The sequence below is a fragment of the Pan paniscus genome, chromosome 4 (assembly GCF_029289425.2).
Source record: "Pan paniscus chromosome 4, NHGRI_mPanPan1-v2.0_pri, whole genome shotgun sequence".
NCBI classification, from domain to species: domain Eukaryota; kingdom Metazoa; phylum Chordata; class Mammalia; order Primates; family Hominidae; genus Pan; species Pan paniscus.
The window spans coordinates 10805693-10832561 of NC_073253.2; the positions used below are offsets into that span (position 1 = coordinate 10805693).

General features: G+C 48.5%; 1 protein-coding gene across 1 annotated transcript in view; it reads left to right on the forward strand.

Annotated features, from left to right (window-relative positions):
* Positions 1 to 40: 40 nt before the first annotated feature.
* ANKRD33B (ankyrin repeat domain 33B) overlaps positions 41 to 26869 on the forward strand; it is a 93502-nt gene continuing 66673 nt past the window's right edge. The window contains exon 1 of the mRNA XM_034959736.3: positions 41 to 1588. Coding sequence (XP_034815627.1) covers positions 1235 to 1588 — 354 coding nt within the window. The 5' untranslated portion in view covers positions 41 to 1234. The remainder of the gene's footprint in view (positions 1589 to 26869) is intronic.

Sequence of the window (26869 nt, forward strand, 5' to 3'; positions counted from 1 at the left end):
AGATTGGCTCACGACGCCTCCTACCCCGAAGTCAAGGGCTCCCTGTGGCAAATCCTCACACGCCCTCCTCCTCCCCGCCCATCCCCGGCGCCAGGACTGACGGGGAGAGGGCAAGGCCGGGCCAGAGGGGCTGTGGGCCTGGACTGCGGCTGTCGCCCGCGGCCCTGCTCTTTTGGGCAGCCAGACGAGGGGTCAGCGCCCAGTCGCAGCCTCCGGGGGTGAGTCCGCAGATCCCAGCACGTGACAGGCCAGGCATGGGGACGGGGAGTTCCTCGTCGTCCGTTCCCACTCAGATGCTCCCTGAGGTTCCGGAACACCCCGCTCCCAATCCCAGGATCTGACCAACCCTCAAGCCACGGCCGGCCCCGGTTCTGCGAGACGGGGGACTCTGAGGATCGTCCTCCCTTCCGGGCTGGGACTCCCCCACGGCAGCCGACCGCCCCCAGTTCAGAGTGGCCCGGCCGGCAGCGCTCCCCGGGCACAGGTCCCAGGTGGACGGCTCCGCTCCCGCTCCCGGCTTCTCTGCCCGCCAAGCGCCCCGGGGATTCCCCGGCCTCCAAGCGGCCGCGGCCGGGTGGAGTCAGCCCCGAAGCCCGGGATCCCCCGAAGGGAGAAAACCCGCTCTGCTCCTCCGAAGCGGCGGGAGAAACTGGCCCCACCCAGGCCCGGGGGCCCGACGCCCTCGGCGGAGGCCGGCTCCAGGGGTCCGAGGTTCCCGAAGCTGGAGGCCGGCTCCGCCCCGGCGTCCCCCCGCCGCCACCTCCGCCCCCATCCCGCGGGCCGGCGGAGGGAGGGGCGGGGCCGCTTGCCGCCCGCGACTCGGGTTCGGCTTCTTTAGTGATTGCTTCTGCTTCTCCCGCGCCAGCTGTCCCCAGCTCTGGGGCAACGCTGCCAGGTGCCCAGTCCCCGCGCTCGAGAGAGCGCCTGCCTGGCTCTGAACTCTGGCCAGGAAGGGGCGCGAGGGGAAGGCCCCGGGGGAAGGCGTGTCCCCGCGCCCCGCCCCGCCCCGCCTCGGAAAGCCCCCGCGGTCCCGCCCACCCCAGGGGCTCGCTCAGCCTCCGGAGACTTTTTTCTTTGAGCGCAGCCGCCTGGTGCCGGTTTCCGCCGAGCTGGAGCGCGCGGGCCACGGCTTCTCTGGGGACGCAGAAGCGAGAAGCGGGGACCTCGGCGCGCGCCCCGCGTCCCGCTCTTCCTGCCCGCGCCCCGGCCCCCGGCCCGCGCCCCGGCCGCCGGCATGGTGCTGCTGGCCGGGACCGGGCCGGAGGGCGGCGGGGCGCGCTGCATGACCCCGCCACCGCCGTCCCCACCCCGGGGCGCGCAGGTCGAGGAGGACCCCGCTGACTACGAAGAGTTTGAGGACTTCTCGAGTCTGCCAGACACCCGCAGCATCGCCTCGGACGACTCTTTCTACCCTTTCGAGGACGAGGAGGAGCACGGCGTCGAGAGCGCGGAGAGCGTCCCGGAAAGCGTCCCGGAGACGGCGACCCTCCTGCGCGCCGCCTGCGCCAACAACGTGGGGCTGCTGCGGACGCTGGTGCGGCGCGGGGTGAGCGTCGAGGAGGCGCAGGAGACTGACCGCAACGGCAGGGTAAGCGGGCGTCCCCGCAGGATTTGAGCCCCCTCACTGCCCCCACTCCCCTCCTCCCCACCACATCCCCGCGCCTCCCAGGTCCTGGCTCCGGACGGGTCACTCAGCCGCCGCCCAGAGCGCCTTTTCCCCGCTGTTTGGGAGCGCGGTGCCCTGGGTGGCTTCCCCGTCTCAGGCTGGGGGACGCGGTGCGGGGAGGGAGCAGTTTGCTCTGCCCGAGGTGTCAGCGCGGCAGAAACGCCAGTCCGGCGTCCTCACCGCATCCCCTTCTCGTTTACCGGTCCCCGTGGACCTCCTGACTGAATTCGCGCTGGCTGCCCGTGCTGCAGTCCAGGATTGGCTTCTTGCGGCCCGGTCCCCTCCTGACTATTACTTTTCCCCAGGTCCCTGGCAGGGGACCATTCCTCCTCGCCTGCAGGAGACAGCCCCTCCTGCCCAGCGCCCCATTTGTCCCCTGGGCCCCTCGCGCCGCCCTTGTCCTAACACGCTGGGGCGCAGATCGGCTCCTCCAGCCGCAATGATTTGGAAGCAACAGTTTCTTCCCTCGCCGGGACAGCTTGGTCCCCTACCGCACCTCCACTGAGCTTTGTGGCCCGCGCCGCGACCAGCCAACGTGATCGCTGACTGGTCTGTCCGCAGGTCACCTCCGCGAGCCAATGCCAGCCGGGGGTCCCCAGAGTCAGGGCCTAGGGAGAGCCCCAGAGCCGCAGGCATCCACCCGGGTAGGGCAGGAGGCGTGGAGGCAGGCACAGGCTATCCTTTCGTTATGACCAGATTCAGAGAAAACGAGATGTTTAGAAAAGAAAAGAAAGGAAAAGAAAAAAAGTTGGCTTAAGAAGACCTGAGAAGGACTGGCTGGTGGAACACCTTCCACCAAGCAAAGCACTTCAAGGGAAAACTGCAGAGTGACCACGGTGGCCAAGTCCCCAGTAGTCTGTGCTCAGTGGGCAAATGGCAGCGTTCTCACCTGATTTTTGTATTCTCCAAGGACCGTGGTATCTGCAGATGCAGCCTAGCACAAATGCACATGCTTTTTGCTCAGGAGCCTGCAGCTGAAAGAAAACATGTGCTTTGACTTGGGGACCCGGGTGACCTTGTGCCTTTGGTTTATCCTGCAGTGGGTGGGGCAGGTGGTTTGCCCTGACTGTGGTTTGGGCTGGGCTTAGGTGGATGGGAAGCCCTCCAATGTCACTCTCCCCTTGTACTACATTGCCCCCGTGATTCAATTACCTCCCACCGTGTCCCTCCCACAACACGTGGGAATTCAAGATGAGATTTGGGTAGGGACCCAGCCAAACCATATCACACAACATTTGAACTTGGAGGAAGGGTCTGTGCTTGTCATATGTTAGGCAGTGAGACCTGAGGTGGGGTCCCCGTAGGTAGCATCACCTGGAGCCCTGTAGTTCCTGCTGCCATTCCTCTTGCAATGCCTCCTCCCCCAGCCCTGGCGACAGATGCCCTGGCTGGCATGTGATTAGGGCTTGGAGCTCCACCCGAAGTCCTAGGGCCTGTTTCTCAAGTTCTACATTTGGTTTAACTGAGTTTTCAGGCCCAGATGTGTGTAATCAGAAACCTTGCTTTCTGGAAGCCAGTATGGGGGCCAGCTTTAAAGGAAGCCTCACCAAGCTCATAAAGGAACAGGTGGGGTGGGCCTCTCCCCCTGTCCTGGGCAGCCTGGTGGTCTCCAGTGGGCTGGAATGGGCACAGGAGGGGCCTGGCTCGCCCAGTCCCCACTCTAGGGCACCACTGGGCTCAGCTTTATATAATGTTTCCTTTAGGGGCAAAACATAAATGTTTGAAAACAGCTGCATTGAAGAAAACTGACAGCAACGTAAACCATCCCCAGGGGCTCGGGCCTAACAGACTGAGTCTCCAGGCCACACAGCAGAGAGGCAGGGGAGGGCCGTGGTATGGGAGGCTAGCTCCAGCCTCCCAGCAGCTCTCTGCCTCAGTTTCCTCATCTGTAAAATAGGGATAACGGCAGCCTCTCCTCTTAGGATGTGAGCATAAAATGGCTTACTGCCCACAAGGCTCTGGGAAGGCCTGGCCCCAGGCTTGTGTTTACCATCTTGTTTCTCATTCGCCTGCCTTCTCTTGGCTTGGAAGAGAGCACCTTCCAGTTTTATTTTGTTTTGTTTTGTTTTTTGTCTTCTGCCAGGCAAGGCTTTTTCTCTCGCTGCTTTTCTTCCCCTTTGATTACAGCAGAAGTGAAGACTTTGTTTCTCTGTGTCACGTAAAATAATGATGTAGGCCCGGACATAGCCTGCTAACTTAGAGACCCTTGGACTCTTTCATCTTTGGATCAGACGGAGCAGGGCCTGTGTTCTGTGCTTTGTGGGGCCAGTGGGGGGAGCGAGGCAGGAGCCTCCATTCTTTTCATTAGCTTCTCAAGGTTGTTGATCAAATAGCCTCTATCTTCCTGAAAAACAGCTGAAAGAATCAAGTGTGGCAAAGCCCTGATGCCCTGCTCTGTGGTAAATGGAGTGAGTCATTGCCAAAGTGTTTACCGCAGACCTACTGTGCTCCCGCTAGGTACTTTAGCAGACTCAAAACTGAATCCGGCAGTCCCTGCCTTTGAGAGTCCTAGCCTTTTAGTGAGGAGAAGAACTTGCAGAGGAAGAGCGGCTAGCTAAGACCTAGGAAACTGGGAGACGGACTGCTTTTCACATGACGGTGTCCAGTCTCCCCAAAGGCAGCGTGGGTCACTCCCTCACTGTCTGCAGGCTCCTGGTTTAAGGGCACCTTCCCTGGGAGGCTTTTCTGTCTCCTCTTGTCCAAGCCTACAGAACCTGGAGCTGAGCAAGGGTAATGTAGGCATTCAGACATTTAGGGCTGAAATTATAAATAGGATGGTCATTTAGAGAGCAGGTGACGTTTGAGCAGAGATGGTGTCTAGGGGAAAGAGGAGTTAGACAGAGGGAACAGTGTGTGCAAAGACTGAGGTGGGAACCTCATTGGAGCCTGGTCTCCAAGCTTATCATGATTAGTGGCAGTGAAAACCTTAAAGAAGGCCTGGACAGCTTTGGTGCAGTGGAGGGGTAATTGCATTATTGGCAGAATGACAGCTCACAGGTACAGCCCACAGCTGGCTTTCTAGGAGAAAATGATCTCTAAAGGCGTCTAAACTTTTCTGGGACATGCTTGTTGAGCTCTTCCTCTCTGGGCATTTAAGAAGGGAGCTTTGCCTGAGCTGACAGGCATTCCATTTGGTCTGGGTAACTAAGGATCAGATGTGTTTTGTTTAAGAACATGCATTCTCTCCTGCCTCCTGAGATTGGTAGAATGTTGGATGCGGCTCAGCACACCATTTTCCTTCTAAAATATTTATTGCTCTAAAAGCATTGCATGATTTAATATGCAACATGTAAATATTTGTCAGATAATTGCCCAATAACATTCAAAGCTTGCTTCCAATGTCTTCTGGATTTATGGTTGTTTTGTTCCTTCTGACTTGAGGCAGTGCAAGCTGCCATAATTCTTTTTCTTAATTCTTCTCTTCCACTTACTATCACCTGAAGTTCACCTTTATGGCCTTGGCGGCTCTTGAGATGACAGTGAAAACACACAAAGTGTGTTGTTTTAATTGTTGCAGAAGGGCAGTTTAAATGTCAGACAGCTCTTGGACTTAATTAGGCCCAAATACGTGCTCAATTTAAAATACTGCACTCCTGTCCTGATGGGATTCTGCTTCTGCGTGTTCGTGTTTGTTTTTGAGACCGAGTCTTGCTCTGTCACTCAGGCTGGAGTGCAGTGGTGCAATCTCTGCTCACTGCAACCTCCGCCTCCGGGGTTCAAGTGAATCTCCTGCCTCAGCTTCCCACGTACCTGGGATTACAGGTGTGCGCCACCACGCCCGGCTAATTTTTGTATTTTTAGTAGAGACAGGGTTTCATCATGATGGCCAGGCTGGTCTCGAACTCCTGACCTCAAGTGATTCTCTTGCTTGGCCTCTGAAAATTCTGGGATTACCGGTGTGAGGCACCGCGCCTGCCCTGCTTCTGCGTGTTTAAATTTCCAGGGTCTCTTGGTTACGTTTTCCAAAGGCGCCTCCATTGGTTTGTTTTGTTAGGTCAGCAAAGCCCACATCACACCCAGTGTGGGTGTTTCCCTTTACTCTTGAGGTGCTTAAAATTAAAACTTAATTTTCCTAGATTTATAGCGATGATCAGGGCTTTATCTTGAAATGTATGTGAGAAAGTTTTTATTTATTTATTTTTTTAATACTTCAGAAAGATTTATAAGCTCCAGAATCACTTTTCCCCTAAAATGAGAATCCAGTTATTGCAACAGCCCTCCGTCTTTACCAGGCCTCGGTGCTCATGGCCTGGGTGTGCACAGAAACGGGCTGACTAGCATAGAAAGTGACTTCTCTGGTTCTTGTTAGTTACCATAGAAAGTGAATTCTGGCCTCAGGCCTCTGTATGCTTGCGGAGGGCCTGCAAGCACAAGCTTTGCTTTTTAGGAATGTATGTTAGGCTGGGCGTGGTGGCTCCTTCCTGTAATCCCAGCACTTTGGGAGGCCGAGGCAGGCAGATCACTTGAGCCTAGGAGTTTGAGAACAGCCTGGGCAACATGGTGAAAGCCCGTCTCTAAAAAAATATCAAAATTAGCCAGGCATGGTGGTGGACGCCTGTAGTCCCAGCTACTGGGGAGGCTGAGGCAGGAGACTCGCTTGAGCCCAGGAGGCGGAGGTTGCAGTGAGTTGAGATTGCACCACTGCGCCCCAGGCTGGGCGACAGAACAAGACCCGTGTTTGAAAATAAATAAATAAATAAATAAATAAATAAATAAATAAATAAATAGAGGCATGTATGCTAGTGTTTTAGTTGCATCTCCAAATTCTGAACTGTGAGAAAGCGGGTGAGGAGGGCAAATTGAGCAGAATCCTAGACCGGGAGTCCGAGGGGCTGGAGTCAGAGGAGGTCTCAGCTGAAATGGGCTTGGCGATGGGTGGGCTGGCTGATGTCTGCCTCTTCCTCTTCTGCTGACCGTGGTGGGGAGCACTCTGAGTCTAGCAGCAGTAGAGAGGCCCATGTGTTTTTTGTTTGTTTGTTTTTGTTTTTTTGTTTAGAGATGGAGTCTCGCTCTGTCACCCAGTCTAGAGTGCAGTGGTGTGATATCAGCTCACTGCAACCTCCGTCTCCCAGGTTCAAGCGATTCTCCTGACTCAGCCTCCTGAGTAGCTGGGATTACAGGCATGTGCCACCATGCCCGACTAATTTTTATGTTTTTAGTAGAGACGGGGTTGCGCCATGTTGGCCAGGCTGGTCTCGAACTCCTGAGCTCAAGTGATCCACCCACCTCGGCCTCCCAAAGTGCTGGGATTACAGGCATGAGCCACTGCACCCAGCCCCCATGTGTTTTTGATATAAGAATGTCAGTCATCTGTGGCCACAATCATGCTGCCTAACAAATAGCTACAAAACCTCACAGGTGTTTACAACTGTAAATGTTTTGCTGGGGGTGGCCTGTCTCAGCTGATGGAGGCTGGATTTGCTCATTCGTCTGCATTCAGCTGGTGGTCAGCTGCGAATGGCAAGACCAAAACAGTCTTAACTGGGAGGACTCATCGCTGCTCCATTTGGTCTCTCATCCTCCAGCAGGCTGTCTCGGCTTGTTTTCCATGGCAGGGGCAGGGTTCCAGGAGAGCAGGCTGAGCAAATATGGCCTCATGATGCTTCAGCTTGGCTGAAGCATCACTTCTGGCTGCTTTGTCACGTATTGCTTCTTTATTTTATTTTATATTATTTTGAGATAGAGTCTCACTCTGTTGCCCAGGCTGGAGTACAGTGGCATAATCCTAGCTCACTGAGCCTTGACCTCCTGGGCACAAATGAACCTCCCACCTCAGCCTTCTGAGTAGCTGGGACTATAGGTGCACACCTCCACGCCAGGCTAATTTTTATTTATTTTTTGTAGAGACAGGATCTTGCTATGTTGCCCAGGCTGGTCTCAAACTCCTGGCATCAAGCAGTCCTCCTGCCTCAGCCTCCCAAGGTGCTGGGATTATAGGCATGAGCTACCATGCCTGGCCTCCTTTATTCTTTTCAGATTCTTTAACAACATGACTCAAATACTTTTTTTTTTTTTTTTTTTTTTTTTTTGGTCAATTAGGACTCATTAAAGAAGAGAAAACAGGCATTTAGTTTTTTAAAAATTTCCTTGATATAAGTGTGTTTGTGTTTATAACATTGTAATTATTATTATTATTGGTCAGCTGCCAACCTGAAAACAAACAACAGGTAGAATAATCTACTTCAAGCCTGTACTTACAGTGCTGATTTCCCCCATAGTCTGTGACTTTGCCCCTGATCTACAGTGTGAAATGGAGAGAGGGCTCTGCTGCGTTTGGGTTTCTTGAGTACTTATTTTAAAATCTTATTTGTTTATTTATTTATTTTTTTGAGATGGATCTCGCTCTGTTGCCCAGGCTGGAGTGCAGTGGTGCGATCTCGGCCCACTGCAACCTCCACCTCCCGGGTTCAAGCGATTGTCCTGCCTCAGCCTCCTGAGTAGCTGGGACTACAGGCATGCGTCACGATGCCCAGCTAAATTTTGAATTTTGAGTAGAGATGGAGTTTCACCATGTTGGCCAGGCTGGTCTCAAACTCCTGACCTCAGGTGATTCACCCACCTCAGCCTCCCAAAGCGCTGGGATTACAGGCGTGAGCCACCGCCCCTGGCCTCTTGAGTATTTATTTGAGCCAACAGGTGTCCATACTGGGGCTTGTGCCTGGACCCCAGAGTGTGCTTTTCGTTTCCTAGTCCTGATCTCCAGCTCTGATTTTTTTAGATTGAGGAAATATCCATCACCTCAAGGGGTTAATAGTTTTCTGAAATAAATTTAAAAAACAAAATTTGGATAAATTTAAACAACAATGACAAAGTTGAAAAAAATGTGAGTCCAGATTTCTGAGGTGTTTGCACCAGGTAGTCTCCCAGAGATGGTGGTTCCCAGCTTGGACTATACATTAGAATCATCTGGAAAGGTCTATAAAAGTCCAAGTGCCCAGGCCACATCTCAGAATTAAGTGAGAATCTGAGGGTGAGATAAGGCATCCGTATTTTGTTTTTTCTTTTTTTTTGAGACGGAGTTTTGCTCTTAATGCCCAGGCCGGAGTGCAGTGGCGCAATCTTGGCTCACTGCAACCTCCGCCTCCCAGGTTCAAGCGATTCTCCTGCTTCAGCCTCCCAAGTAGCCGGGATTACAGGCACCCGCCACCATGTCTGGCTAATTTTTGTATTTTTAGTAGAGATGGGGTTTTACCATGTTGGCCAGGCTGGTCTCGAACTCCTGACCTCAGGTGATATGCCCACCTCGGCCTCCCAAAGTGTTGGGATTACAGGCGTGAGCCACCGCGCCCGGCCAGGGCATCAGTATTTTCTAAAGCTCCCAGAGTCATTTCAATGTGCAGCCAACACTGACCATCACTGGTGCAGACTCTTGAACTCAAAGTGGGGTCCTGAGACCTGAAGCGGGGGGTTCCCTGCTGGGGAACTTGTTGGGAGTGCAGAATCCCAGCCCTCCCCACCAAGACCTGCTGAGTCAGGGCCTACTTTTCAACAAAACCTGCCAGGGGCTTTGGAGGCAGTGGAGCCTTTGAGAAGCCTTAGCACAGAGCATCTCATTCTACCCTCGGAGCCCCGTGATGTGGATGTGGGTGTCTGTGGTGAATGGATGAAGTTACAGGTTCAGGGAGGTGCCATAGGTGCTCCCGTGGTGGAGCCAGGAGGCAGTTCCAGTGCGGTCTGAGTCTGAAACTTACCATCCCCACAACACATGGCTTCACCTACTGCCCATGCCGCAGCATTAGTGTCAGGCAGCCCCGTCTGGGCCTGTTCCCCAAGTGGACACTGGAATGTGACTTCTGTCTTTCCTTGTCTCAGAAAAAGTGTGCCACTATGAATGCACTTAACACCCTTCACTGGGCACCTCTGCTGAGCACAGGCTGACGTGGTTACACCTGCTTCTTCCTGGGCCTCCCTGTCCATGCCTCTCCCAGCTGGAATGTCCCTTGCCAGAAGTGTGGGTCCTAATTCAAGGGCCAGGTAAGCATCCCAGAAACAGAGGCCAGAGAGAAATGCTTCATTCTTCATTCCCATCTGATCAGATGCCTACTTCTGATCTGAGTTTCATCAGACCTGACATAAATATGCCTCTGGAAGCATACGTCGTTATTTCTCTGTTTCTTTGAAATTGCTCTCAAATCCCACCACTCCAATCCAATCAGTTGCCACTGAGCCAGCTGTGACATGGGATTTCACTTCTACCTCAATTTCTGTATCTCTGACTTAGTAGAAATAAGTAAAATCCACCTTCAACTGTCCTTTAAATTCAGGGACACCATTTAAAAATAATCTCTTCCAGCTGGGCGCGGTGGCTCACACCTGTAATCCCAGCACTTTGGGAGGCCAAGGTGGGCAGATCACGAGGTCAGGAAATGGAGACGATCCTGGCTAACACGGTGAAACCCCGTCTTTACTAAAAATACAAAAAATTAGCTCGGTGTAGTGGCACACACCTGTAGTCCCAACTACTCGGGAAGGTGAGGCAGGAGAATCACTTAAACCTCGGAGGCGGAGGTTGCAGTGAGCTGAGATCACGCCACTGCACTCCAGCCTGGGCAACAGAGCGAGACTCCATCTCAAAAAAAAAAAAACAAAAAAAAAAAACTCTTCCAGTTCTTTTATGGACATACATACTGTATTAGTCTGTTTTCATACTGCTGTAAAGAAATAAAGAACTGCCTGGGACTGGGTAATTTATAAGAAAAGAGGTTTAATTGACTCACAGTTCCACATGGCTGGGGAGGCCCCAGGAAACTTACAATCATGGCAAAAGGCAAAGGGGAAGCAAGGCATGTCTTACTACATGGCGGCATGAGAGAGTGAGAGCGAGGGGGGAAGTGCCACATTAAAACCATCAGATCTTGTGAGAACTCACTCTCATGAGAACAGCAAGGGGGAATCTGCCCCCGTGATCCAATCACCTCCCACCAGGCCCCTCCTCTGACATGTGGGGATTACAATTTGAGATGCGATTTGTGTGGGGACACAGGGAAACCATATCACATACTTAATGACATCAAGGACTCCTGACACCCTACTTTATCTTAAACTCTGACATCATCAGATCTACAAACAGGTAACACCATCATACCCCTCCACTCCCCATCACAACTAAAAGGGGCCTCCTCTCAGTCATGCTCTTCACGTCTCTGTGGCTGCCATCAACCCCTTCCTTGCCCCGGGCTCTTTTACACACGCACAAACATGCGTGAGCATGCGTGTACACACACACATACACACATATCATTCCAGCGGCTGTCTAGAAGATATCCACCTTTTGTGAATGAAACATATTTTCTGTTTTCTTTGTTCACATATTTTAGTAACTTTTCTACATCCTTATTTCTGTCAATTAAAAGGATTTATGTATTCTTTTACATATGGAATTGTCTTGACTTAATTTGGAGAAAAATTTCACGTGGTTATGATTTAGAATTATTAGCCCAGTAGGCTGTAAAGCCAAGCTCAAGAAAATTCAAAAAAAATGGTGTCATAAACACCATGTTCTCTGAATTTGGTTAATTTTTTTTTCTAGATCTAACACAATTCTAAATAACTCCTAGATAAAATGGGAAACCATAATGTAAATTAGATCCAAAAAGTAATAAAAATATTACATATCAAAATTTGTGGGGAAAAGCAAAAGTGGTATCTTGAAGGAAAATTACAGGTAGCATAAAACTAAAGGAAAGAAATAATCAAATGAAAAGCAGAAATTGATGAAATCATGAAGATTATAGATCCAGGACAAAAGCTGATTCTCTGAAAGTGATAATAAAATAGATATTTTTGACAATAGCTGTCATCAAAAAGAGAAATAGCACAAATTTGAAAATACAGGATAACAGGTTATAGCACAGTTAAAACAAAGATTAAAAAGAGATCCTGTAAGAATGTCATCCTATTAAACTTTAAAACTGGCCAGCTGCAGTGGCTCACACCTGTAATCCCAGCACTTTGGGAGGCTGAAGCGGGAGAGCTACTTAAGGCCAGATGCTCGAGACCAGCGTGGGCAACATAGCAAGACTTTGTCCCTACAAAAAAAAAAAAAAATTAAAACTTAGTCGGGTGTGGTGGCACATGCCTGTTGTCTTAGCTACTGGGAAGGCTGAGGTGGGAGGATCACTTGAGCCCAGGAATTCAAGGCTGCAGTATGAGCTAGGATGGTGCCACTGCACTCAGCCTGGATGACACAATGAAACCCTGTTTCCAAGAAAAAAACAAACAAACAAACAAACAATTCTCACTTAAGAGTCTTGCTGGCAGGCTGGGCACGGTGGCTCACACCTGTAATCCCAGCACTTTGGGAGGCGGAGGTGGGCGGATCATGAGGTCAAAAGATCGAGACCATCCTGGCCAACATGGTGAAACCCCATCTCTACTGAAAATACAAAAATTAGCTGGGCGTGGTGGTGCACGCTTGGAATCCCAGCTACTCGGGAGGCTGAGGCAGGGGCAGAATTGCTTGAACCAGGGAGGCGGAGGTTGCAGTGAGCCGAGATCACACCACTCCACTCGAGCCTGGCAACAGAGCAAGACTCTGTCTCCAAAAAAAAAAAAAAAAAAAAGAGTCTTAATTCTATGCCATTGTTGGGCCTTACCTTTATGAATAAGTAAACAGGGCCTGGCGAATGGAACCAGTTTTCTGTCCTTTAGAGCTAGAGCTAAGGGTAAATGTGATGGGCAGAGTCCCCTATTTAAGTTGGAGAGCTTTCTGTAGGTTCCCAGAGCATGGCTAACACCATCTCCAGAGACCTTCTGCTGCACATTCAAGCACTTCTAGGCCGCTCTGCTTCCCTTCACAGGGACACCGACTTACCCTTGCTGATTTAAAAATAAAGGAAGGCCAGGGAATTACAGGGAGTGAAAAGAGCCGGTCTCAGAAGGTTATATGCTGTATGCTTCCATTGACGTCACAGTCTTGAAATAATGCCGTTGTGGAGATGGAGAACTGATCAGAGGCTGCTGGGGCCGAGCGTGGGGAGGGGAGAAGTGTTACCATAAAGGGGTAGCTGGAGGGGGCCTTTCAGTGCTGGAACCTTTTTGTGCCTTGATGGTGGTGGTTACAGGAAGCTACGTGGGGGTTAAAATGGTATAGATGGACGTATACACACACACACACACACGATTGTGTGCATACAGGTGCAATCTGAATAAGCTGCATGGATTCCAGCAATGTCAAGTTCGTGGCATTGTTATTGTATAGTAATTGTGGAAGATGCTACCTTTGGGGAGGACAGGTGAAGGGTACAAGTTCTTGTGGGGCTGTAACTATTTCAAAATAAAAAGTTGAATGAGCGTGAAAAGCTGCACGCATGACCTTTTTCCTGTAGCCTTGTTTCCATGAATTGATTGAATTTTGGACATGAAAGCAGGGTCAGACCTAGTTATTAATAGGTGGGAAGAGGACTCACTGGAAATATTGGGCAACAGAACCTGGCTACCTTCACTGTGGTTCATGGGCCAGCAGCGTTGGCATCGCCTGGGAGCTTCTACCAAATGCAGGATCTCAGGCCCCGGAGAATCTGCATTTCAAGGTCCTGAGATGATTTGCACATACATTTAAGTTTCAGGAGTTCTAGAACTTTTCTTAGAGTAGAAATCCAGTTTGTTGGTTGCATGATCCTGGACAAGTCCCATGATCTTTTGATCTTTAGTTTCCTGTAGATCCCCATCTAGAAACTGGGAGGCTTACTATGAAGATAATAACACCTCCTAGAGGTTCTAGGCAGAACTAACGAGGAAGTTACAGAGAATGTGCTTGTGCTGTAATAGACACTCAGTAAACAGAGCTTTTGTTTCTATGGGCGAATGAATCTCCAGATGGTTTTCCAGTACTGCTAGTTCCATTTTAGCCAAGGGGAAAAGTGGAAGCAAATTGAATGTTTAACCAAAAGAGGAGTAGTTAAGAAAATAGCACATCCACATGGTGAGGCCTCTTTTGTAACTGTTAAAAGTGGCAGCCAGTGCCATGGGGAGAAGCCCAGAAGAGAGCAGAGGAGGGTGCTGGGGCTTCTGGTGCATCCTGTGGGCACCTCGGATGACGCGAGGGTGGAGCCTGAAACGCTGGCCCAGGAAATGGAACAGAAGCCTGTTGTGGGTGGGAGGAGAATCGGAAGCAGCATAAGGAGAGTTTTTCAAGAAGGGGGAGGAAGCTGGTGCCGGGGATGGTCACACGCCTTTCCTCTTTCTTTTCCCTTCCCTTTCCCCTTTCCCTTTCCCTTCCCCTTTCCCTTCCCCTTCCCCTTTCCCTTCCCTTTCCCCTTTCCCTTCCCCTTCCCCTTCCCCTTCCCCTTCCCCTTTCCCTTCCCCTTCCCCTTTCCCTTCCCCTTCCCCTTTCCCTTTTCTTTTCTTCTTTGAGATGGAGTTTCACTCTTGTTGCCCAGTCTGGAGTGCAATGGCACAATCTCAGTTCACTGCAACCTTTGCCTCCTGGGCTCAAGCAGTTCTCCTGCCTCAGCCTCCCAAGTAGCTAGGATTACAGGCACCCACCACCATGCCTGGCTAATTTTGGTATTTTCAGTAGAGACAGGGTTTCACCATGTTGGTCAGGCATGTCTCGAACTCCTGACCTCAAGTGATCCACCCGCCTCAGCCTCCCGTAGATTACAGGCGTGAGCCACCGTGCCCGGCCGCCTTTCTCTTTTCTTCAGCATTTCCCTTGAGTACCAGTTACTGCAAAGACCCCTGGAGTCGGGGCCCATCCTGGGACTTGCAGGGACTGATTCTGTCCGGTGTTGGGCTATGCACAGGCAGCTGTGGTGGATTCCTGGGTTCTCCCCACATCTGCTTCCCTTTAACATGTCAAGGCAGCCATCCAAAGGGCATGACCCTTTCCATGTGTAGCGGGAGGGTCAGTCTGTATCGCTTCCTTCTAGACCTTGCAGCTTTTGTATTTTAAAACTCGAGAGACAATAGTCATCTCCTAAAAATAGCAGCAGTGACATAGCTCCGCAGTCAGTTTTGCTGGCACTGGGAATTCAGCTTTTGTCTCTGGTGTTAGATAATGGGCAGGTTTCTAGGAAATGAATTCCATGTGCAGTAGAGCCAGGTTCAGTTGACCTCACTGGAGACCTTGAACCCAGCTTGCTGCACCGTGGGGTCCTTTAGTCATCTCCCTGCTGACCTCCATGCTTTGGAGGGTCCAGGTCTTAGGGGGACCTGTCTCCTTGGGAGTACAAAGGCCCTAGACACTTAAGAGTCGCGTTTTAGGAAGCTGGCACAGCCTGTGAGGGGCCTTCAGGAGTGGGGAAAGGGGCAGTGCCTTGTCACCTATATGTCCTCTGTTGAAGAGTGAACTGCACCAGGCCATCTCTGAGGCTCTTTCACACACTGTGATGGGTGGAAGGCCACTTTCAGCTGCAAGTACAGACCCTGTAGATGATCAGCTCATTCTAGTTTGCCTGGGACTTTCCGGTTTTTTGTTTTTAGCACTGAAAATCCTGTATCCTGGGAAACCCCTCTGTCCCCAGGAAACTGGGATGGTTAGTCAACCTGCCTATGTACAAGGCCACCCTTAGGTTGAGGCTGCACACAGAGTGCTGCCTAAGAGAAGCTGAAGGACCCACCAACCGCAGAATTTCTCCTTTAGCACTATCTGGCCCCTGACTTTGGAGGAAAGCAGCATGTTAAGTTACATTATCTGGAAGGAAGCACTGGACTAAACTTAGTCCCTTATACTGGATTCTTTTATCACACAAGAAAGCCATAACCCAGCCAGGGGCAGGACCCGCATGGGGACACAGGACAGATAGATCTTCTTGGGGGGATTTTGGGAGATAGGACAGCCCTTGATCAGAGAGGGCCCATGGGGTGGAGGGTGGGGCTGGATTGGAGTTGGGGAAATGTAGATTAAATACATTTCTTGAAAAAAATTCAGTTAAGATATGCTAGAGAAGCTATGGTCAATTTCTTTTTAATAGAAATAATCATTTTTAAATTTTATCAAGTGTAACAAATCTGAACCATTGGGTTTGTTTATGAGGCACAAGTATATTGAGTTAATTTTGAAAAACCCCAAACCTATCTCATTTTTTAGAGATAGTGACTTACAGTGACTCTACTAATAATTTTATTGGGTCTAAGAATACTTAAGATACTCTTGGCTGGGCGCAGTGGCTCATGCCTATAATCCCCCAGCGCTTGGAGGGGCTGAGGTGGGTGGATTGCCTGAGCCCAGGAGTTCAATACCAGCCTGGGCAACATGGCGAAACCCCATCTCTACAAAAAATACAAAAGTTTTCTGGTCATGGTGGCATGCACCTGTAATCCCAACCACACAGGAGGCTGAGGTTGGAGAATCATCTGAGCCCAGGAAGTCAAGGCTGCAGTGAGCCGTGATCGCGCCACTGCACTCTAGTCTGGGCAAGGGAAGTGATACTGTGTCTCAAAAAAAAAAAAAAAAAAAAAAAAGATACTCTCTCCTTTTTTTTTAATTCCCTAGTTTTAATCTGGTAGAGGGACCTTGAAAATACTTAAATACTCATATCATTCTTATGGATTGGTTTGGGTGTGTGAGTTCCAACATAGACAGGAAGGCTATTTTTCCTATCAATAACATCCAAGAAGCCTGCTAAGTCATGGTTTTTTTTTTTTTTTTGGAAAAACCATTTGGAAAAGAATAGATTTTCCTGAACTTTATTAAAACACAAATCAGGTGCTGAAGGGATAATTTTGAAATTCTGTATTTTGAATGTCTTTCCACTTGCAGAAGAGGTATGTAGTTTTTAAAATTTCTGAATAGAACTACTTGTGCATGACTTTGAAAAAGTCACTTTCACTCAAAAAATACCAGGTTCTTTACCTGGAAAATTAATCAATGCACATATAGATGATCTCTAGCTCTAAAAATTGATGGGATTCTATCTTATGATTAAAAAAATTAAATGAGTAGTATTAAATGATTAAAATAAAGTAGTCACGGGATGACTAGGAACAGAATTTTTTTTTTTAAAGAAACCTAGTGAGAAAGGTCAAAGTAATGGGAAATCCCCAAAAAGCATAGTAAAAGGAAGCAATTTGAAAGTGAAGAAAAAGGAACCTTTTAAATAACAGCTGTATTGATACAGAATTCACATACCATACAATTTAACCGTTTAATGTCTACCGTGGTTTTTATCATATTCACAGATCTGTACAATTATCCCCACAGTTAATTTCAGAACATTTTCATCAATTCAGAAAGAACCGCATACCTTTTAGCTTTTACCCTCTATTCCCCACCCCCTCCAGCCCTAAGCAACCATTAATCTACTCTGTCTGCCTGTTTACATGATTTATGGGAGGATTTTTATGAAAGAACCAGATCCTTGTAATTTTATGTCCCCCTATCTTGACATTTTCCTCAGTAAGAGAGTAGGACAATCACTCCACCACCAGGAGTGGCTGCCACATGCAAGACATATGTGGGTTCTACCTGCAAGGGTCTCACCATAAATTACCTGTCAATTACAGTGGAGGATGAGGGGCTGAGTCTTTTAAAGTATGCAGAGCCCTAAGTCTGACTCATTCTGTGTTGAGCGTTGGGCCACACTGTCTGCTCATTCATCTCTAGTTGGTTTGCTGACCTGTCGCTGCAGAGGTCCTCCGAGTGTGGTCCCCACCCAGCCTCACTTGGGACCTCACCCTAGACCCCTTGCTGGGGCAGCAGGGTCAGCACTCAGTATTGAGCAAACCCTCCAGCGGATTATGTTGCCTGCTCGCGTTTGGGCACCATGGATGTTTCTTGCCCCCCACCCCCAGCCCCACCCTGCCACCCTTCAGGTTTTCTCTCCCCTGCTTTCTTTTCTGAAGAGAAGGTTGCAGTTGGTTTCTCTGGATCTTGTCTGTTCTCTCTCACTCTTTTCTTTCTTTTCTTGGTCCTGCCTCCGGTTGGGGGTGGGGGCAGCTCTGTGGAGAGTAGGCCAGTTGGCTTTGCCCTTGGTGGGGTGTTGGGGGTGAGGCTTGGGAGGGACTCGGGAGTGGACAGATGTTGACAGAAATCTGCTTTTGCCAGTGGCTTTGGTCCGGACTTGCCCCTGGACCAGGTCTTTTCAGTGGCCTCCTCCCACTGCCTCTTCCATCCTTCCCTCTCTTCTGGTTCTTTCCCTCCTTTTCATGAACATATTTAGATCCCTCCTGTCATTAAAAACAAAACCAACCCAACACTCCAAACTCACTTGGCAGTGGGTTGGGCTCTGGCAGGTCCTCTAAGTCTTCTGCTTCCCAAGGCCAAAGGGCTGCCAGTCGGTGGGTCCTGTGCCCTCGTCCTGCCTCCAGCCTTGGGGTGGGCTGGTTCTGCCCTTGCCAGCCCAGGGCTTCTGCCTTCTCAGGCTGCTCCTCTGCAGTGTGTATTGGCTTTATTGGTGGGTGTCATGAAAGCATCTGTGCCTGGGGCCTGGTCCCACCCCTTAAGTCCTGATTTCTTCCCCATCCCAGCCACTGAGACTTCTCATGACCTTGGCAGGGCTGCCTCCTCCTCCCCCAGCGTTTTGGGCACTATTGTCAGAATTGGAACATGATGACAAACCTGCTTTGGGGACTGGGATGCCAGGGCAGAGTCTCAGATTCCCTTGGCCCCCTGCCTTTCAGCCAGGTGTCCTAGGGGAGAGCAGCCTGTTCGAGGTGCACAGTGGCCTGGCCCTCTGGGCTCGCCAACACCGTGGCTCCTAGGAACTGCTCTGCGTCTGGGATCCTCTACCCTGGATCCGGGAGCCTCTTTTTGCTTTTTGCTTCTTTACACTGCTCATTTTGGGTCTCCCCTGGATGGTCTGGTTTCCCTTCCTTTGTTCCATGAGGCACTTTTCATAGGCTGGCCTCTTTACTCCCTGTCATGGTTAGTTTTATGAGTCAGCTGGGCTAGGCCACAGTACCCAGGTATTCAGTCAAACACTGGTCTAGGTGTTCCTGTGCAGGTATTTTGTAGCTGTGGTTAACATCGACAGTTAGTTGACTTTAAGTCAAGGAGATTACTCTCTATAATTTGGGTGGACCTCATCCAATCAGTTGAACAAAAACTGAGGTTTCCTGGAGGAGAAGAAATTCTGCCTCAAAGCTGCAGCCTCAACTCCTGCCTGAGTTTCCAGCCTGCCTGCCTGCCCTGTAGATTTTGGACTTGCCAGCCCCCACAATCTCATGAGCCAATTTCTTAAAATAAATCTCTTTATGTCTGTATCTCCTCTTGGTTCTGTTTCTCTGGAGAGCCCTGACTTATGCATTCCCATAGGAACATTGTCTGCTGGCAGAGCCTCCTCAGGCTCACGCAGCTGGTGCCAGCTCTCAGCCCTGGACCACTTTCCTAAGAGTCATGTGTGCATTCAGCCTCATGTGCAGAGTTCCTCTTGCCAGTCTTCCCCCAGCATCTCCTTCTTAATGTATTCCTTTTGCCTCCAGGGCCAGCTTCCTGGGTATACAGCCTGTCCAGTTCACAGGCCTGTGCTTAAAAGGGCCCTATGTCTGATGTAACACTCTGCTGTTACTGTTTTGAAATTCTTAATGGTTTTGAACCAGGGCCTGCATTTTCATTTTGTACTGGGGCTGCAAAGTACGGAGCTGGTCCTAGCTGTCCCTGCGTTTCTGGCTGCCCGTGTTTACAATCCTAGAGTCAGCCCAGCCTTCCTCGTCTCCTGTATCCAGTCACTTCCCAAGCAGGGGGGGATGTCCACCATGATGGTCTCCCACATTTCACTGGGGTCTCACTTAAGCAAGTGCTATAACCCCCCGCCCTGGAGTCTCTCACCAGTCTGTTCTGCTGCCACTTCTAGATTTATCTTCATGTATGTGGCTTTTTTATTTTCTTTTTAACAACAGCATTGTCTTTGGAAACTCTCCCTGCAGGGCTCCTCCCAACAGTTCTCCAGATGCTTCCCTCTGTGTCACAGAAGCCAGGTGACTTGCTGTCCCCCCAGCTGTGCGCTGTGCTGCCTGCTCCCTGATCCGCCATGGTGGATCCTTGTTCCCCATGGACCACACACCTGTCCCTCCTTTGACTGCCAGGCCACTCAGAGGTCCCCTCCCATGGACTTCCCGTGGGCTCCTTTGCTGCATGGCTTCCCCGACTTTGGACCCTCATCGCAGTTTGCAACTTGGTATAGATGCCTTTCATTCTGCGTTGTTTTATATTGATTGGTGGATATTTTCTCTTGAAGCTTGGTCAGCTCCATGAGGGAGATGCTCAACCTCATTCAGTTTCTGCCCTGTGCAGTCCAGCAGTTTGTTGCACATGGTTGGTGGATGATTGTCCCTGCTTTTTTTTTTTTTTTTTTTTTTTTCTTGTTTTTGAGATGGAATCTTGCTCTGTCGCCCAGGCTGGAGTGCAGTGGGGCAATCTCGGCTAACTGCAACCTCCACCTCCAGGGTTCAAGTAACTCTCCTGCCTCATCCTCCCGAGTAGCTGGGACTACAGGTGTATGCTACCACTCCTGGGTAATTTTTTTGTATTGTTAGTAGAGACAGGTTTTCCCCATGTTGGCCAGGCTGGTCTTGAACTCCTGACCTCAGGTGATCCTCCCTCCCCGGGCCTCCCAAAGTGCTGGGATTACAGGCACGAGCCACCGCGCCCGACCTGTCCCTGCTTTTTGAACATGATTCAAGTACCGTGCCCTGTTGCCAGTTACATATACTATTTTGAAAATTCTTAAAAATAGGATAGGTCTCAGCACTGTGGACATTTTGGTTCTAATAATCCTTTGCTGTGGGAACCCGTCCTGTGCATGGCAAGGTGCTGAGTAGCATCCCTGGCCCCTGCCCACTGGATGCCAGCACCAGTGGCTTCCCCTCTGTGACAACGAAAGTCACCAGACATTGCCAGTTTCTCCTGTTGAAGTCACTGGAATAGGGATAGAGACTGAAGGGAGTAAGATTGTTGGAGTTGTGAACCTGAGTGCCTTCTTACCTGGAAGGATCTGTGGTATTTGGCACGCCTCGCTGCTCTCTCCTGCCTCTTCCTCACCAAGAGTTTTGTCAGGTGTTTTTTACAGTTAAAGAATTTATGTACTTTGGTAGGAAAATTGTGTTTACCAGCCCTTCCAACAGGCGGTCCTATTCTGTAAGATGGAAAATACCTATAATTAGAATTCCTGTCTCTGTAAATGCTTCTCTCTTTGTTATTTGGAGTGTTTGTTGTTGTTTGAATCTTAACATTTGACTGTATTTTCCTGTTGGAGTTGTAATAAGATAAGGGAGCTTTTAAAAGTGTAATCTGAGGAGATTAACCCCAGGAGGCATGAAATATCCCTCCGAAGATCACAGTCGGTCTTTCGGTCTTTCGAGGACATCCTGCCACGTTTATCCAGTGCCCGGCGTGAGCAGCCTAGAAGACGAGTGGTGGCAGCTGCCACCTGCCCGGTGAAAATGTAATTGACAGGGAATTAATGAGGGGCCAGAGATGACTGTTTTATGCCTAACAGAACCGCATGACACGTGTTTTACCAAGAAATCATGCATTTGGCTTTGATTTTCAAAGTGATTTTTATGAACTAATAACACTTCAAGCAGGCACTTTCTCTGTTGGAATTCTCCCTTTAAAAAGAACTGTCAGCTGGGGGCTGTGGCTTATGCGTGTAATCCCAGAACTTTGGGAGGCTGAAGTGGGCTGATCACTTGAGCTTGGGAGTTCAAGACCAGTCTGGGCAACATAGTAAGACCCTGTCTCTACAAAAAATGCAAACATTAGCCAGATGTGGGGGTACATGCCTATAGTCCTAGCTACTTTGGAGGCTGAGGCAGGAGGATCACTTGAGCTGGAAAGTTGAAGCTGCAGTGAGCCATGATCATGCCACTGCATTGCAGCCTGGGAGACAGAGCAAGACCCTGTCTCAAAAAAATAATAAAAAAAAAAGAAATGTCACAAAACAATTTGCATTAAATAAGCCTCTTGATTCAGCATGAAGTTGCCTCTTTTTCAGTTTAATGTATTTATTTATTTAGCAAATATTTATTGGACAGGGGTACCTGTGCCAGGCGCTGTTCTAGGGGACAGAATGCCAGACAGAAATGGAGATTGCTGCTGAAGTGGAGCTTACGTGATTTTGGGGGTGAGAAACAATAACAAGCTCAAATACATGCACCTCTTCTCAGGAGGGAGCAAGTGCTCAGGCGATGCGATAAGGTAGGCAGGGAAAGGGTTTTGCAGCACTGGGCTGGTGCTGAAAATTTCCGTCCTCGTTGAGGAAGGAACCTTTGAGTAAAGACCTGGAAGGAAGTGAAAGTCTTGCTGTTTGGAGGTCTAGGAAAGAGCCTTCCAGGCTGGTGGAGCAGGTGGTAGAGCTGGAATGTTCTAGAAGAGCCAGAGGTCAGAGGGACTACAGCAGAGCACCATGGGGAGAGGGCAGGAGATGAGGTCAGAAGTGACCAGTGCTTTACTCACAAAGGGAAGGACAGACTCGGGTAAGGAGAGCTGGAGGGGAAGGAATAAGACCCAGCTCCAGTGGTAAGTGAGAGCTCTGCTAGCGTCTTGTTGAAGTTTGGTCCTCTTTGAAGTGGACAAAGTCTTCCAGGGCAGATCTTCTTAGGCTCTGGTTGTGGTGAGCTCGTCTCTTACATTGTGCTTACTTAGATCAATGCCTTTTCAGTGTTTGTTTAAATCAACAAGTGTTTTCCTGGATGCCTACAGAGCTGGAACCTGAGGTCCCCTAAACATTGTCCTTGATGGACAAATCCATATTTGGGATGCTGATCTGTGGTCCTTAACTTAGACGTCTTAGGTCTGACTTCGAGTCTCCGCAGTCATTTCCATTTGACAAAGGGAGTTTAAGCATGTGATTAGATGGGGTCTGTGGAGCGTGTGGCTTTGCTTGTTCTGGGGAAAAGAAACGCACTGAGAAACACCTGGAATTAGAAAGCACTTCCTGGGTGTTTGTGGCTTCCTCTGTCAGCCCCGGAGATGTGGCTGCCCAAAGGCCTGTGTGGCTAGTGCTGGAGATGTCTGGATTGTAGCCTTGCTGGGAGCCCTCATGAAAGACAATGCCCAGGCCCAGGTGTTTGATGGGTTACCATGCTGGGTGAGGGCGCTGTGCCAATGGCATAAAGCATGGGGTCATGGGGTCATGGCCTCATGGCCATGGGGTCATGCGTAAAGCAGAGCTGTGGGTCCAGGGTCTGACAGATGGGACTCACTGCAGGGCCCCTCCTCTCTGTCCTCACCTGAAGCAGTTGCATCCATCAGTCCTTCGCCCATCCCAGAGTTTTGGTGATGGCTTCCCTGTGCCAGGCTTTCCGCAGGAGACTGGAGGCCAAGACAAGTACAAGCCACGGGGCTCTATCATCAAGGACCCAACAGGCAGCAACATAGGCTGTGGTGAAGACCCTGAATTCTGTGTTCTTGTGGGTCTTGGGAGTTTCTCTGTTGTCTCTGCTCCATGCTAATTGCATAGCATTTCTTTCTTCCATTATGTAACACCGAGAAATACAGTCATCCTTCAGGACACGTGAGGAATTTGTTCCAGGACTCCCCCACCTATACCCAAATCTGCATATACTCAAGTCCCACAATCCGCTTTGTGGAGCCCCTATATACAGAGTCAGCCCTCTGTAGGTGGATTTCACTTCCCACGATTTGGTTGAAAAAAATCTACCTATAAGTGTACTCTGACAGTTCAAGAGTTGTTTAAGGTTCAACTGTAACACAGCCCTATATGAAGAAGAAAGAAAAGGCTGGTGTTGGTGCCACAGCCAGTGGCTCTTTACTTGATTGGAAGTTCTTGTTTAGACCTGATACACTGTGAGAATACGATGTGCATTGGGTTCTTGTAACTGTGTGTGTGTGTGTGTGTGTGTGTGTGTGTGTGTATGTGTATGTATACTGCTTTCTTCTCTTTATTTTCCATACAGTTTATAAGAGGACATTCAGACCAACAAACGGTTCTCATCTTCAGTCTTTTAGTGCTGAATAAGTTTTGCTGTGTGGCATCTTAATGCACAATTTAGGAAATTGCTCTTGGTATCTTGCAGTCACAGCCAGATTCAATTGGTGAAGGATCTTTCCAGTGCAAACATGGCCTTTTCCAATACAATTACATATTCTGGGACATTACTCATTTGTTTCCTGGCTTTTAATAGCACTGCAAATATGGGCCTTTTCTGAAACATTTACATAGACCAGGACATTATTATTCATGTGTTGCCTGGCTTTTAAATCAACAGCAGTATTTACTTAGCTAAGAAATTGGGAGACTCTTTAGCCTACTGAATTTAAAAAAGCAGTGAAGTGTTGGGGGTATGTGAAGTTTTCATTGTGGGAGAGTGTTTCCAATTTTAGTGATTTTATTTATTATTTATTTATTTATTTATTTATTTTGAGATGGAGTCTCGCTCTGTCGCCCAAGCTGGAATGCAGTTGTGCGATCTTGGCTCACTGCAACTTCTGTCTCCTGGGTTCAAGCAATTCTCCCACCTCAGCCTCCCAAGTAGCTGGGATTACAGATGCCCGCCACCATGCCCGGCTGATTTTTGTATTTTTAGTAGAGATGGGGTTTCACCATGTTGGCCAGGTTGATCTCGAACTCCTGACCTGAAGTGATCTGCCTGGCTAATTTTTGTATTTTTAGTAATGACAGGGTTTCACCATGTTGGCCAGACATGTCTTGAACTCCTGACCTCAAGTGATCCGCCTGCTTCAGCTTACCAAAGTGCTGGGATTACAGATGTGAACCACCACACCTGGCCAGATTTTAGTGATGTTAAAGGTCTTTCTGAGTAGAGTTACTTTATTTTCACTGTGAATGATCACATTCACAACATGATCCTTATTCTTTTACTCGGACAACATTGAATAGTAATATTTATTAGGTATTTTATTATTCTTCTGATACAATTTTTTTTTTTTTTGGTGTGGAAAATGAAAAAAAAAGAGAAGTACAAAGAAAAAAACAAAAACCAGTCACCTGTATTCCCAGTACCTGGAGCTAATGATAGTGAATTTTTCGGTGTTCTTTTCTGACGTGTGCTGTGAAATATATATGCTCTGCCAGATTAGCTATCTGTAAAGTTATCTATCTATAAATAAAGTTTTGAGTCCTGGTTTATTCACTTGTAGGGGTATTTCTATATTAGAAATACTTCAGAATCTTGATTTTAAAAATCCAACTTCTGCATATATCATAGTTTATTCACTAATTTTGGGTCTTTTTTGTTTCTGAAATTTTTTGTGATATAAATAATGCTCTGATGTATGAATGTCTAAATATGTCTCTTATTGGCTCTCTGAGCATTTCTCTTTAGATCAATTGCAAGAAGGTATATTATTGGTATGTTATTATTGTACCCAGTTTTCCTTCCACCAACAGGGTATGAAATTGCCTGTTTCACTATATCCTCATGACACTGAATGTTAATTATCAAAAATATTGAAACGGCTTTGCTGATCTTCAAAATATTAAGTCATGCATACTTATTGTAAAATATTCAGATAACATAAAAAGGCAAAATGCCAAAGATGAAAAAAAGTGACTGCGAATTCATGATCTAGGCATAATTATGTATTTGAGGTATAACTTTAGCGACATTTAATTTAATACGGTACTTATAATCTTTTTTCCTTAGCACCTTCATGAGGGCACCTTTCTTTGCCAGCGAATACATGTCGTTTTTAATGACCACAATGTACTCTTTCTGGATGTGTTCGTTTCTTTAACCTGTGGCTTCCTAGTGGACATTGAGGTTTATTTCTGGTTTGCAGATTAGTAACAACACAGAGATTTGCACATCTTTGTACAGAAACCTACTGACTCTCTTAGGAAATTGTTAGATTTTGTTTGGATCTGTGGAGTAAGTTCTCTTATTTTTGAAAGTAAATCTTGCCTTTCCCTAAGGTAGGATTAGACTTTCCTCCCCATAACATCACACTTGGCCATGTCACTTGCTCTGGCCAATGCAGTGAGAAGTGACTTGTGTAACTTTTGGCCAGAAGTTTTAAAATCCAGCGTATGATTTGCCATATCCTTTTTCCCCCTCTTCCGGGCAACCCACAATTTTCCAGGTAGAGTTTTCTCCATCAGCCTGAGTCTTGGAAGGGAAAACAATGTGGAAAAAAGCTGCATGCCAACCATGTGGCATGAGCAGGAAGCAGACGTTTGTCGTACGCCATTGGGATGTGGAGATTGCTTGTTCTGCTGCACAGTCTAACTCAGCCTGAGTGCATATTAGCTAGTGGCCCCCTAGAGAGAGTGAACTTGCTTATTGTCATCACTTAAGCATATGAATACTGCCTCAGCGTCCATCTGCTTGTCCTGTTCCCGGCTTGTCATCCTTGACTAACATATTTTGAGGCAGTCTTCACGCAGCTCCTGTTTTCATGTTCTGGGTAGATAAGACCCCATACCCTGAGCTGCTTGACCACATTACTTCTGCTTTAAGCCTGGGGAACCTGATAAGGTAACCCCCGAGTTCCTGTGCTGAGTCTCGTACTTCCTTCAAATGAACTAATCCAACCGTGCTGTGGGAAACCCACCTAGGTAACCCCATAAAGGATCCAACCCACAGGCCCCTCCGTTTCTCTCTTGTTCCCCACCTGCTGGTGGAAGGAGCAGGTCCTGGATGGCTCCTCCCCTCTTCTCTTTGGTCTTGCCAGGGGTGCTTTCCTCTTCTTTCCAGACCTGTGAGTAGTAAACTTGATTCATTTTGCAGTCTGAGTGTCCCTCACTGTGCTGCACCTGACTACACCAAGCCTCACCATCTCACTCAACATCACAACACTGAAGCTTACTAGCAAGGTAAGGGAGTACATTTCCTTCTACACTTTTGCCAACACCAATTAATTTGACTCTGTTTACTCTTTTCCAACTTGTCAAAAAATGACACCTCACTTTTATTTGTGCATTTTTGTTGATTAGTGAGGCTGAGACATATTTCATATCACATGTTTACTAGCCCTTTGTATTTCTTTCTTTGAACTAATTTACCAATTCCTGTGTCAATTTTTTGATTAGTCTGTCTTCTTGAGGTCTAAGGATTTTTTTACATATGCTAAAGTTATTATATTCTGCCTTCTTTTTCTAATTTGTCATTTAAAAAATCTTGTTTGGGGTTTATAGAGTTTCCTGAATATGCAGCTTGATATCTCTTGTCAGTTTTGGAAAATTCTCTGCCATTATCTTGTCGAATATTGTTTTTGTTCCAATCCCTTTTTCTTCCTATCCTGTGACACCAAATTCACACACATTAGACCTTTTACACCATGCTGCCTGTGTATGTTATGCTTTTCTTCCTATCTTTTAAATCTTTTTAAAAAAATTT